A 12,929-nucleotide genomic window follows, 5' to 3' on the forward strand; every position below is an offset into this window, starting at 1 on the left:
CCAAGTATCCACGATGCTCCTCAAAAAGAAGAGACGAAGGCACACGAATCCACACTTTGCCCATGGGGTTCACTTTTCACGACTGCAGTTGCAGAAAGTTTGCCCAAGTCATACCCAATAGCTCAAGACGAACGGCCGTACACTACAGATGGGGTCTTCAACCTGCAGGACTGGAGTTTTCGCAGTTACCGAACTCAGGGAAAGAATTGGAGAACCGCGAGAGGGAATGCATGGTCGTGCATGCATGCGGAATGCGGAATGGTAGTCTCGGTTGGAAAGGCCCCACGAGCGGCTAAATGTGTCAAAGGTGGACGATGATTCGACCTATTCGAGGTCGACGGAGTTTGGCCGTGGCTTAACGGGTCAAACCGGTACAGAGAGGGTGGGGTTGGTCGGATTTCGTTCGGGAAGAAGGGGGTAGAGCGAGAAACTGGAGCTTTTTATCCCTCATTTTGGCCGCTGGCGTCAGCAATTTTCCCATTTCCACGGGCCATCGATAGACCGGCTTGAAAATTGTTGTTAGATCGTTGCGATTAGTGAAATCCTCTCGTCGAAGCGTTGGGCCTCCGTGGCTAGTGGTGTAAGGCTGCATCCGGCATAGTGTCGACTGTTTGTATCGGGCTCGGCAGGTTGTCGTAGGTGTAATCTGTGAAGAAAGACCAAACTTCTTCTTTTTTTTTTGGAACAGTCGGCCACACGAGTCTTATAAGTCTGAAGTAAGGCAGTGGTGACTACCTACCAGATAACGTATGTTCGTATTCTGAATGATGCCTTCGCATGCATCGATCTTTGTCTTGTTTGTCAATGCTTCGGGAATTCGGCGAGTCATCAAATACGACATCTCCTTTTTGGGTCGAGGAAGCTCTCAGTACCCATACCTCCAATGCAAAATACTCAAGCCACAGACACTGTTGGTTTTTCATGATGGCTGACCTCGCGATAGCCGCACTTGACCTCGAACGGAATAAATATCCAGAAGCCGTCGGCGATTATGGGAATTCTTGACTACACAATCGCCTCTAAGTGGACAAAAAGATCTAAAGAGTGGAGAAACCATCTCATCTTGAGGCCGCATCCCCGTCTCGGCGTCTCCTCCACCACTTTCTCGGGCCGGACGGCGTCAAAAGCCTGATTAGCGTTACTCCAAATGGCTCTCGTTTAGCCCTACAAGGCCATGGGTTGAGCCTCCCGCGGTCGCCGTGACCAAGGATGATGCCAATGGGGCGGAATTCCGATGCCTCTGCGCTGCACCTTAAGACATGGTTGGCCATATGCCTTCCATATTCGGAACCATTTCCGTAGAAAACACAAACAATTACCCTCAGAACATCCCGTAGTATCAGTCACGGATTCATCAAGCTTAAGCCAGCGGCCGGAGTCCGGCACGGGACATGTGGGACCCCTCCCACTCTGGCGCCGCCGAGTCCCGTCTTAGACGCGGAGGCTCCGAGGTCCAAGCTTTGAGCGGGAAGGATAAAAGTCTGTTGGAACCTCTTCGCATCTAATCTGATCTAATCTTGATGATCTCGTCCCAACCGAGTACAATTTTCTTCGACAATCGAATATGGCCAACGTCGAGGCGAACCAAAAGTCCGCCATCGAGGGGGCGGACGTCGCGGACGTCGCGCCAGAGCCTGTGACACCGACGACGTCCATTGAGGAAGCGAAGCGTTCTTCAGGTGCGACCAATATGATTCCATTCGAATAATCCCTTCCTGACCAAGACTAGACGAATCCTCCGCGCCGAGTCGAGATGTTCTGTATGCTGCTGGAGTTGGTTTGAGACCCGATGATCCTTCTTTGCCATGCCTGACGCTCCGCATGTGGGTGATTGGCATTGGATTTTGCCTTTTGGGTAGCGGCGTCAACACTTTGTACACGTTCCGATTCCCATCCATCAGTCTCTCCCAGTCAGCGATCCAATTCCTGGCATACCCTGTTGGAAAGGCATGGGAGTTTGTTATTCCCGACTGGGGTTTTAACATCAGGGGTAATCGCATCAGCCTGAACCCAGGCCCTTTCAACTACAAGGTTGGCATCATCCCTGAATATTATAGCCCCCGTGGCACCCGACGCTAACAACCCGTTATCTCGTAGGAAAACATCCTAGTCTATATCATGGCCAATCTCAGCTTCTTGACTCGGCTGAGTGCCGATGTCTTGACCGAACAGCGAGTCTTTTACGGGCTTGAGGCAGGATGGGGCTTCGAGTTGACCGTTACACTGTCAACGATTCTCTACGGCTTCGCTTTGGCTGGACTATGCTATGCATTGGTTGTTGAGCCCCCAGGATTGCTGTGGCCTGGTGTTCTTGGAAACACAGCCCTCAATGCTGCGCTGCACACTGGCAAGAGAGAGGACGAGACCGAGTAAGTGTCCTCAAATTATTCAATGCTTAGTTCAATTTATTCTAACATCGGCACCCTAGAGCAAAGTGGACGGCATCTCGCTACAAGTTCTTCATGCTCGCCTTTATTGCTTCGTTCTGCTGGTATTGGTTCCCAGACTTCATTTTTCCAGCACTGGGCTACTTCACCTGGGTCTGCTGGATCGCTCCAAATAATGCGGTTGTCAACCAGGTTTTCGGCATGAAGAGTGGCATCGGTTTGTTTCCATTCACGTTCGACTGTAAGTGAACCCTCACAGGCCCAATAAAGTCCTGGAAAGCTCCTTGATTCTGATGTCAAATAGGGAGTCAAATTGCCTATATTGGTTCTCCGCTTGTCGTTCCCACGTGGGCCATTCTCAACATCCTGGCGTCTCTAGTGTTCTGGATCTACATCATTTCTCCGGCGCTTTACTACTCAAACACCTGGGACTCGGCCTACTTACCCATCCAGAGCAATTCCATCTACGATAACTTGGGAAAGACGTTCAACGTCTCCAGAGTGATTAACAAGAAGGACGACTTCACTTTCGATCCTGTCAAATACGCCAACTACTCAGACGTATGCATACACTCCAAAACTCCTCATAGAAATCCGTGATGCTGGAGTATTTTACTTACCGCTTCATTAGATCTATCTTCCCGTGACATACGCACTAAACACCTTTGGTCTCTCATTTGCCACCATCGCGTCACTGTTTGTCTGGTTGTTCCTCGAGAAACGCCGACACATTGCAGCTGCGTTCAGGTCTACCCAGCTTTCTGCTCTTCTCGGGGGTAAGATCGTCCCTAGACACAACCCTCAGCCAGGGTACAAGGCCGTCCCGCTCTGGTGGTACTGGGTAGCTGCGCTGCTTGCTCTCGGATTCGGGATGTTCGCTTGCGAGTTCTACCCAGTTCAGCTTCGTTGGTACGGAGTCATTCTCGCGTTTGCAGTGTCTGCCATCTTCTTCGTTCCCGTACGTACCTTCTTATACTGCTGCTTGTACGAAGAAATGCTAACTCGCCAAATTCAGCTTGCTTGGGTCTATGCGACGACGAATATGAAGATTCAAATTGATATTTTCTGCCGTATCATTGCTGGATACATCTGGGAAGGCAAGGTTCTGGCCAATATCTGGTTCTTCAATCTTGGCTATATTTCTGGTATCAAAGGCCTAGCATTTGCTCAGGACTTGAAATTGGGCATCTACTGTAACGTGAGTTCTTCGCCTCGTTCCCCTTCCAAAGCCGCCCTTTACGTGCTGACAACGCGTCGTTGCAGATTCCGCCCCGAAAACTGTTCCTCGTGCAGTCAGTAGGCCTCGTCATCGGTTCTCTGGGTCAAGTCTCCGTTCTCAACTGGGCTCTCAACCACATCCCAGAGATCTGCTCCACAAACGCCCCCAACGGCTTCACGTGCCCCTTCTCTCGTACGCACTTCAACACCAGCATGGTTTGGGGTGCTCTCGGACCCCGTAGATTCTTTGCCGATGGTGCGATGTACCGCTCGCTGCTGTGGTTCTTCCTCGTTGGCGCCGTCCTGCCCGTGGTCGTCTACCTGGTGAGGAAGAGAGTCTTCCCCGAGACCAAGTGGTTGAAGAAAGTCCACATTCCGCTCTTCCTCGGTGGACTCAACTACATTCCCCCGGCGTCCGGAACCAACTACGGCAGCTGGGCGATTGTCGGCCTCACTTTTGGCTTGCTCATCAAAAGAAGGCAGAGAACTTGGTGGAGACGTTACAACTTTGTTCTCAGCTCAGCGCTGGACTGCTCAGTTGCTATTGCTGGAATCGTCATCTTCTTCGCCATATTCTACACCGGGGCTTCCAAGAAGCTTAGTTGGTGGGGTACCGAAGTTCATAAAGTAAGTTAATGACACCTTACAATAGCATCGCTTGGGAATAACATGCTAACCATGATCTTACGCAGGATACTTGTGACTGGAAAAGTTGCACTTACATGAGCCGAAGCGCTCATAAAAATGCCTGAAAATGGAACGCCAAATTTAGGGTCCGGGAAGCGACTGGCACGCGGGGTATTTGCGTGGGGGTTGGATTTCCGCAGTGCAAGCGTCTCACCTAGTTATTAAAGTTTGGAGGCGCCTTCGCACTTGAAAACCAAATTACGTAGTAGACTTTATTCTAATTATTAGTACCTTTATTGGAGCGTGTTGTCATCTGAGCACTCAGTGTTAAGAGCCTGTTGAATTAGGTTTGTACCTGAAGCTGTCGTCAAGTCATGGGACTGCGCCCTCAATTGCTGTTCATGATCGCAGCCACGATGGCGGGGAAAGTCATGGATGGAAAATTGATAAAATGGCTTTATTGTTGATGCTTACAGTGGCGCCATACAGTGCTATTGGAAACAATATTATTGGGACACGCCCGGGTTTAAGGCTTACTGTGACGGTCAGCACTACCTCCGAAAGTCCGCGCATTGCGGCGGAAGAGTCATCGCCGGCTGAATAATGCAGCAATAATTTGCACTCCTCCGACCGTTCGGCCGTGTATGCGGCCCCCAGGCGGCACATGCATACGCCGGCCGGGAAACCTGCGTGGCCCTTACGCAACTCTTCGCGAGTTTGCATGCCTTCTGTCTCACATCATGTACAATGTCACTCCGAAAGTCCGCTACAGTAGCTTAAGGACTCGGTAGATGAGTCAAGTTTCATGGGGTGTACAGCGTAACTGAGTAAACCGTGTTCCGCAAACATTTGTAAGCGGGGGTCCGAACTCTGGGCACCCATACGGGGCCGATGGGATGAAGCCTGAAGGGCAGCAACCTTCGAACGAGGTCGAGAACTCTATTCACTCCTCTCGGACTCTATAAATGTAGTTGAGACCAGCCATATCGTTCCAGCTTTCGTCGCATTACCTCAAAGATCTTTCTAGTGAACATCGACAACATGAATTCCCCAAGCCCTGTGATACCTACCGGTTCGACGGTCCTCGTTACTGGGGCCAATGGATTCATCGCATCACATGTAGCCGATCAATTCATCAAGAATGGCTACAAGGTTCGCGGCACCGTTCGGGACATCGAGAAGAGCAGCTGGCTCAATGCCTATTTTGAAAAGACTTACGGCAAGGGCCACTTTGAACTGGTCTCAGTTCCAGATATGCTTGCGGAAACCGCTTATGACGAAGTCGTGAAAGGTAGTATTTGATGTTCCTACTGCTAGGTAGATGAGGACTGTTCTATCATGCTGATACCTGCTAGGCGTCTCGGCTTTCATTCATACGGCATCCATCGTCAGCTTCGACCCTGACCCAAACAACGTCATTCCGACCGCGAAAGAGAGCGCCTTGGTTGCCCTCAAGGCTTCATACAAGGAGCCGAGCGTAAAGCGCTTCGTGCTAACCTCGTCATCGTCAACCACATTAGCCGCGAACCCTGAAACTTTTATGAAGATGAAGGGGGCCATTGTGACCGAGGACACTTGGAGCCCTGACGCGAAAGAACTGGCCTGGACGCCGGGCCCGTGGGGTCCTGAGCATGGCGCTTTCGTCTATGTTGCCAGTAAGGTTGAGCAGGAGCAAGCCGTTTGGAAATATCACGAAGAGAACAAGTCCAAACGCCCTGACCTTGTTGTCAATTCTGGTAAGAAAAGCCTGCAATGTGAGCTCCTATGCTTTTCAGTCTCGGATACTAACTGCCATATTAGTCCTGCCCAGCATGAACCTGGGAAAGAGTCTTGATGTTGTGAACCAGGGACACAGGTCTACCTCAGGTTTCATCCTGCCTTTCCTCGAGGGACAGAGAATGCCTCCTCACTTTAGCCATCCCCGTAAGTACTGGAAGTGAAAGTTGGACAGCCGGCGCTCTATGGCTAACTTCGTGCTAGAATACTTCATCGATGTACAGGACGACGCTATTCTGCATGTGGCTGCCGCTATTTTACCCGATGTCAAGAGCGAACGCATCTTTGGTTTCGCCGAGTCGTTCTGCTGGGATGATGTCCTTAAAATCTTGCGCAAGCAGCACCCGGGCAAGAACATCCACGAAAACTTTGCCAGCGAACCTTTCCCAATTATCATCAAGCCCATCGACCGCGCTGAGGCACTATTGAAGCGGCTGGGACAGCCTGGTTGGACTTCACTGGAGGACAGCTTGCGGATGAACACAGAGGACCTCAAAGCTGAAATTTCTGCCTGAGAACAGGGCTTGTATGTATTTGGATGTTTTGGAGTAGACGTCGGGGTTTGGCAACTTGAAATCGAAAAAGCCACCGTCAGCTAGACAGTCTGGGGCTGAAGCTTTACATCAATATTGACCAATAGTAACTAATCAGCGTGGAACTCGCACTTCAGCTGCGCGTTCTAAAGCAACCGCCATCACAAATATACCCCGCATAAGCGCCGACTGCTGCCTAAATTCGGGTCACTTGTTGCCAAGCTGCGAATTCGATCGACTTCAACTTCTTCTGTTCAGCACGACCATCGGGATCTTTCTGATACCAACATGCCTTGTTTCAACTTCTTACAACAGGCTCGAGAACAGCACGAAGAGTAATTGACTGAGTCAATACCCCAGCACATCGGGTCAGACATGGACCCATGCAAGATTTGCCGGCATTTTATCGAGTATACCGCTCGCTTGAAGTCTCCTTTTAAGTTCCAAATACCATGGACCGTATGGGTGCAGGAATCCAAAGAACTCTTCGTTTCCAAGAAAGATTGCCCGTTGTGCGCGGCTCTTTGGGAGTTGCCGATTGAACACAGTCTGAACCAGGCTAGAGAGCGTTTCGAGCACGTAACGACAGAAAGCTCACATCCCGTTGCTCTAAAAGTATTGGAGGTAAACAACACTGGTAGGATTCTCTGGGCAAGCCTCGAAGTTTCACTGGAAATCACACGAGACAGTTTTGTGTATCTTTCAGAGGCATCACTAGGCATTTCGCCACAGGATCCACATGATGGTGAGTCTCAACCCAATTCTTGTTCCCAAACCAATACTGCAGCAAGCTTCACACTCATGTACTGACTACTTCCCGTAGTATGCCAGCATCCTTCCTTTTGGATGTCAGGTCGGACACATTCACTCCGAACTTTTGCAGAAGACAGGATACTATGCGCAAGGACTTGGTTGAATACTTGTGAGAGCACGCACGGTAGCTACTGCCAACCACGCAAGGGAGAATTGCCAAAACGTTTCATCGATACGAGACCGGATCAGCCTTTACGCCTGGTGCCTACCACGAGTGAAGTATTCCAGCAACTCTCCGGCTCTGTGCGATATGCAATATTGAGCTATTGCTGGGGAACATCGACTCCATTAAGAACTACAAGAGCTACGGAAGAAGACTTTGGCGTTTCTATACCTGAGAACCTTCTTCCTAGAACTTTCCGACACGCCATAAGATTAGTCCGCTCGTTAGGTATCAGCTATCTTTGGATCGACTCTTTGTGTATAGTACAAGATGACCAGGCAGAGTGGGAATTGGAGGCATCGCGCATGGGGGATTTCTATGCTGGAAGCCTCATCACTATAGCAGCAAGCGACGCGCGTGATAGCGAAGGAGGCTGTTTTCCAGGAGACGACAATAGCATGGAAGCGGTTAAAGACGATAAAGAATCGAGCCAAGGAGACAATAACAACCCTGAGGGTACAGCAAGAGCTAAGGCAGATCCTACAGTTCGGATGTTCACCTACAAGGGAGAGGGCGGCTATTCCGAAACGTCTTGCACTAGAATGATCCGTTTTCAATCTCTTAACCCCCGCGGAATTCCACGACAAGCACATCTCAGCACACGAGGATGGGCGCTTCAAGAGCGAATCTTGTCCCCAAGGATTCTTCACTGCCTGAAGTCGGGCGTTCATTGGCAGTGTCAATATTTGTACGAAACTCAAGCTACTCAGACCTACCAGGTACCCCATCTTACAGCAAGTGATTCGACATACCCCATCACGCAAGTTTCCCAATGTTGGCCTGAATGGATCGAAGATTACTCCAAGCGAGACTTTACTATCGCCTCAGACCGGCTGCAAGCTTTCGCCGGGATTACCAAATACTACACAAACTTAACTTCAAAGAAACCGATTCTCGGAATTTGCCCTGGCAATCTTGCTCGAGACTTGGCTTGGATCAGAAATGGCCAAAAGAAGGGCCCCGGTATTCCTGGAGCACCGTCTTGGACCTGGTTTTCTTGCAACGCCCCAATCATGGTAGATGATTGGGGCTTCAAACTTCAACGCCGATTTAAGATCTCAAATGACGTGGACTTGGTCGCCTTTGGCATCGAGTGGAAGGGAATCCCGATGACATCCCAGATTGAGTCTTGTCATCTGATCATACGTGGAGTTGTCAAGAGTGTCTCAGTCCGCATACCGCCAGAGGCCATGACATACAATCCGCCTTACATGCTACTCAACGATGAAGAGACCGATTTCGCCAAAGGTCCAATACCATGGACCTGCGCAGGACGATTTGACGATCCCAGTCATCCGATAGATTCCAGACTCCCATACCCTTGCTTGCTTTTGAGAACGAGGAAATTTGAGGAGGCCAAAGGTGGCGTGATTTTCATGGAGACGTTTTTGATTCTCTCTCGCAATAACGAGTCACTGAAAGTGAAGTCAACTGAGCATGGGAGCTTTCGACGCATCGGAATAGCATCATTCAGAGGTAAGGACAGAATCTTCGTGGACAATGCCGACAGAAAAACAGTATTCCTCATCTAGAAAGGTTATGTCAGAAAGGGCCATGCCGTATACCTACATAGAAAGAAACTTTTAAGGGCCAAAAACTTCTATTCTGGGAGGTGTTCTCAAAAAGTACTGGATGGGCCTCCAACATTCCATCTTATGCTTGGTACTTTGGCGAATGATGTCGCATTCTAGAGTCAATAAAATCAGTCGTTTCACGACATCCATATACGTAAAAAGGGTTTACCACTGTTACATAATGTGCAAGAGTCCAGTGCCAGCTGCTATGGACATCAAACATGCTTGCTGAGGGCTCGGGAGAGGAGGTTAGTAATGGAAGTTGAGCCGACCGAACCGACTGGATCACACCTATCACATTCGATCCTGAATATGCTCAGCGTTTCAATATTAGTTTGAATGCCAAAAAAAAAAGAATCCATTTAATTTAATTTGAATCAGCGTTCAAGTAGTAGGGGATGAGATGGGTCGTAGCAATGTTCAATTGCTCGGAAGCCCCAGCCTCAACTCAAAGAGCACGTCCGGCACTTTATTATGCTCTACCAATTATCCTCTGGGTTGCGGTAGAGTACGGGTGGCGGACTTCCTGACCGTTCCCCATCGAATTGCCGTCGGAAAAGCGCATTCGGCTGCCAGCCATAGGTCAAACCGGGCCTACTCTGCGTTGCGACGGTAGGAAGAAAGACCATCATGCCTTCTGGCATCTGCTGGGATATATGTAGAGGCACAGGAGACGTCAGAAGAAGCTTCAGCTTCACGACGGGAGACTGTGCTTGGCAGGCCCCGAGCAAATATTCCAAGGTGACCTGCAGCTCATCCTCGTTTCGATAATGTGAACAACCATCAATCACACAGAAGATCACTGCTCCTGGCATAGACAACAAAGTGATCTCGAATAGCTGCCGCAAGGCGTTGAAATCCCACTCAGATAGCAGCGCGTAGTTGATATCCATGGCCAGTGTTCGCTCAGCTGGTAGTTTCTCAAGCAACTGCACGATCAAACTGCGCAAAAGATGGGAGCGACTTTGCGCGCTGTCCTCGCGGAGGACACCACAAAAGTAGTGAAGAGTGACGGCTGGCTCCATATCTTGGAGACTGGCAACTAATGGCAAGCAAACGCTTGAAAGGGGTGTGATCAGTCTCCCAGCCTCATGAATCCGGAGAAACAAGATCTCCGACTTATTTGACTGCATCCAATTGCGGAATGTTTGGATTTGGGTCAATTTCTTGACGAGATCGCCCCCGGTCATTCCCTCCACCCTACTGACTGATCCGACGTTCTCCAATGCCATCTCTATTCGCTGCAAAGAAACACCAAGCATGGCTTGAAGATCCTGTCGACTAAGTCGTGTCTGTTGTTCGGGTGATGCTGTCGATATTTGACTACTTTCATGTTGACCACGCAGCTTCATTTCCCCTGCGAAATCAATCAATCAGCTTTTCTTATTTCATATGATATTCATGTCGGCAAAACACTCACGCTGTTCTGCCACCAATTTGTTCTGGGTTGATTCAAGTTCCTCAAATTTCTTCTCTAAGATCGCAAGTTTCCCTGTGTGTTTGGAAACGAGTTAGTGATTAAGCCACCCAGCCCTCAGCCGGAGATGGAGATGAAGATTTCATGTTTGCCCAGAAAGAAAATTCATGTCACCTACATTTTGACTCCGTTGTTATGGAGCGAAGCGTCTGGAAATCATCGCTCAGTAGCGCCATAGCACCTCGTTGAGCCATGGCAGCTGCTGTTGGTATCTCTATCACAGAGTGGTTGGATCGAATCGCCTGGTTCCTTGGGTGATGAAATTGTATCGGTCTATGTCTTGATTCCTGCACAAAGTGGAAAGGATCGGTTCTAAGGGTAGGTTAACTGGACTGTTGCAAGTTGATAAGTCAAACCCCCCACTTCCCGGCACCCCCCTGTTTCTGGCACCCACAAAAACGCGAAAATCCACCACAACGCAATGCCCACCCCCAACCTCCTTTTATCACAACATTTTCAATTGAGTCCAAATGGGCTCATTTTTGCACATACCTTCTTCTATATCTAATGCCTCAATATACCGAAGATCAGCTTGTCAGGCTCTCGAGGACATCTCAAACGGCAAGAGTCAAAAGAGAGCCTCATTGGAGTATGGGATACCACGATCAACCCTCCAACTACGTCTCCAAGGTGGTCAGACTAGGAAAGTGGCTTTGCTGACTGGCAGAGGCTGTCTCCTGACCAGGAGAGTAAGCTGGCACAATGGGTTCGCATTCAGGCTTCGCTGGGCCTCGCACCAACGCACCAACAGGTGAAGGAATTCGCAGAGCGAGTTCTGGCTGCTGCTGGGGATACCAAACCATTAGAAAAGGCTGGATCTATGCCTTCGTGAGAAGGAACCCTATCATTAAGGTTCAGAGAAGTCGTTCCATCGATTCTAGACGCGTTAATGGGGCATCTACTGAGGTCATTAGGAACTGGTTTAAGTTCCTTGCTATCCCTGAGATCAAGGACATCAAACCAGCCAACAGATATAATATGGATGAGACTGGCATCCTCGAGGGTCAGGAGCTAATGGGTTAGTGCTGGGCATGGCTGAGACGACGTCTGTTCGCAAGAAACAACCTGGGTCGAGGGCATGGGTCTCTATCATTGAGTGTATCTCAGCCTTGGGTAGGGCACTTCGTCCTCTTATCATTTTCAAGGGAAGACGGTCCAACAACAGTGGTTTCCATTACATCTGGTTCCATACGATGGGTGGGAGTTTACAGCAACAGATAATGGCTGGACTACAGACTTAACTGCCATTGAATGGTTAGAGAAGGTGTTTATCCCACAGACTATGCCCGAGGCTGAGGGCGAGGCTCGACTGTTGATTGTGGATGGGCATGGGAGTCATACGACGACAGACTTCATGTGGAATTGCTATATTAACAATATCCATTTACTGTTCTTACCACCACACTCCTCTCATGTCCTCCAGCCACTTGACCAGTCTGTCTTCAGCCCTGTTAAGTCAGCCTATCGGAAGGAGCTCGGTTACTTGTCTCAATGGAACGACTCTACCATTATAGGTAAAAGGAACTTCCTGGACTGTTACCAGAAGGCTCGACTTGCTGGTCTATCAGTCTCGAACATCAGAAGTGGTTGGAAGTGGACTGGTCTACACCCTGTAGCGATGGTTAAGCCCCTGATGAACCCTATGGTATTACCTGAGCCTTCTGCTAAGCCCACCACACCCAAACCAACCAGTCGGGGCAAAAAGCGATGCCATAATGGTCAACAAACTACCCCTGTTGAGCCATGGGATTCTGCTTCCTCTGCAGTGGTCTGGTCGACACCCAGGAAGCTGGCAGAGCTCAGCGGTCAACTGCACTTATACACCCAACTCGACAATGATACCAGCACTCAACGGCTGCTGTTCAGGAAGGTGAAAAAAGGCTTCACAGAGCAGGCCTGGCAACTGGCAGCTGCCCAGCAGCAGCTGGCTCACCTGAGGGCTGTTACCAACGCTGCAGTTAGGAAGAGGAAGACTGTTCAGATCGATCCCAACACGAAGTTTGCGAACATCAGGGATATCCATCGGGCTCAAATCGAAGCGGGTGAAAAGGAGGTTATTACGGCTGAATCCAGCGACTCTGAATGCCCTAGTGAGGCTGGCAGTTGTAGGTTGAGGATCAATAGTTAATAGTAATGAGGAGGTTGGGTTGTGATCCCATCGTTTTTGTGGGTGCCAGAAACAGGGGGGTGCCAGGAAGTGGGGGGTTTGACTTATAGGGACCGTTGCCGGTCACTGCGTTGCCTTTGATTCGCTGGTCGGATTGGACCTCCAATTTGACAGCTGCTTTCATATTCTGAACAGTGCCTTTGGCTTCGATCCCCTGCTCGTAACTGAGAACTTTGTTTGCGAAAGTCTGGTCG

General features: G+C 49.7%; 3 protein-coding genes across 3 annotated transcripts; all 3 read left to right on the forward strand.

The window, feature by feature from the left end:
• Positions 1-660: 660 nt before the first annotated feature.
• Positions 661-4,357, forward strand: HER10_EVM0002587 (OPT family small oligopeptide transporter; the record flags this gene model as incomplete). Its single annotated transcript, XM_035472293.1, has 9 exons — positions 661-1,679; positions 1,730-2,031; positions 2,098-2,369; positions 2,429-2,628; positions 2,692-2,948; positions 3,019-3,345; positions 3,403-3,585; positions 3,651-4,232; positions 4,298-4,357. The coding sequence occupies exons 1-9, from the start codon at positions 1,565-1,567 to the stop codon at positions 4,355-4,357; spliced, it is 2,298 nt and encodes a 765-aa protein (XP_035330492.1). The 5' UTR covers positions 661-1,564.
• An 836-nt stretch (positions 4,358-5,193) lies between these two features.
• Positions 5,194-6,618, forward strand: HER10_EVM0003711 (aldehyde reductase II). Its single transcript, XM_035473376.1, has 4 exons — positions 5,194-5,523; positions 5,588-5,968; positions 6,033-6,155; positions 6,213-6,618. The coding sequence occupies exons 1-4, from the start codon at positions 5,274-5,276 to the stop codon at positions 6,521-6,523; spliced, it is 1,065 nt and encodes a 354-aa protein (XP_035330563.1). The 5' UTR covers positions 5,194-5,273; the 3' UTR covers positions 6,524-6,618.
• A 181-nt stretch (positions 6,619-6,799) lies between these two features.
• Positions 6,800-9,130, forward strand: HER10_EVM0009278 (het domain protein). Its single transcript, XM_035478769.1, has 2 exons — positions 6,800-7,286; positions 7,365-9,130. The coding sequence occupies exons 1-2, from the start codon at positions 6,917-6,919 to the stop codon at positions 9,047-9,049; spliced, it is 2,055 nt and encodes a 684-aa protein (XP_035330888.1). The 5' UTR covers positions 6,800-6,916; the 3' UTR covers positions 9,050-9,130.
• The last annotated feature ends 3,799 nt before the right edge of the window (positions 9,131-12,929 follow it).

Source organism: Colletotrichum scovillei (assembly GCF_011075155.1).
Source record: "Colletotrichum scovillei strain TJNH1 chromosome Unknown Contig00008, whole genome shotgun sequence".
Lineage (NCBI taxonomy): Eukaryota > Fungi > Ascomycota > Sordariomycetes > Glomerellales > Glomerellaceae > Colletotrichum > Colletotrichum scovillei.

Coding starts and splice junctions, on each gene's coding strand:
- HER10_EVM0003711 (XM_035473376.1), top strand. CDS start 5,274: ATGAATTCCCCAAGCCCTGTGATACCTACCGGTTCGACGGTCCTCGTT. Junction 5,524..5,587: donor TTATGACGAAGTCGTGAAAG/GTAGTATTTGAT, acceptor GATACCTGCTAG/GCGTCTCGGCTTTCATTCAT. Junction 5,969..6,032: donor TGACCTTGTTGTCAATTCTG/GTAAGAAAAGCC, acceptor CTGCCATATTAG/TCCTGCCCAGCATGAACCTG.
- HER10_EVM0009278 (XM_035478769.1), top strand. CDS start 6,917: ATGGACCCATGCAAGATTTGCCGGCATTTTATCGAGTATACCGCTCGC. Junction 7,287..7,364: donor GCCACAGGATCCACATGATG/GTGAGTCTCAAC, acceptor TACTTCCCGTAG/TATGCCAGCATCCTTCCTTT.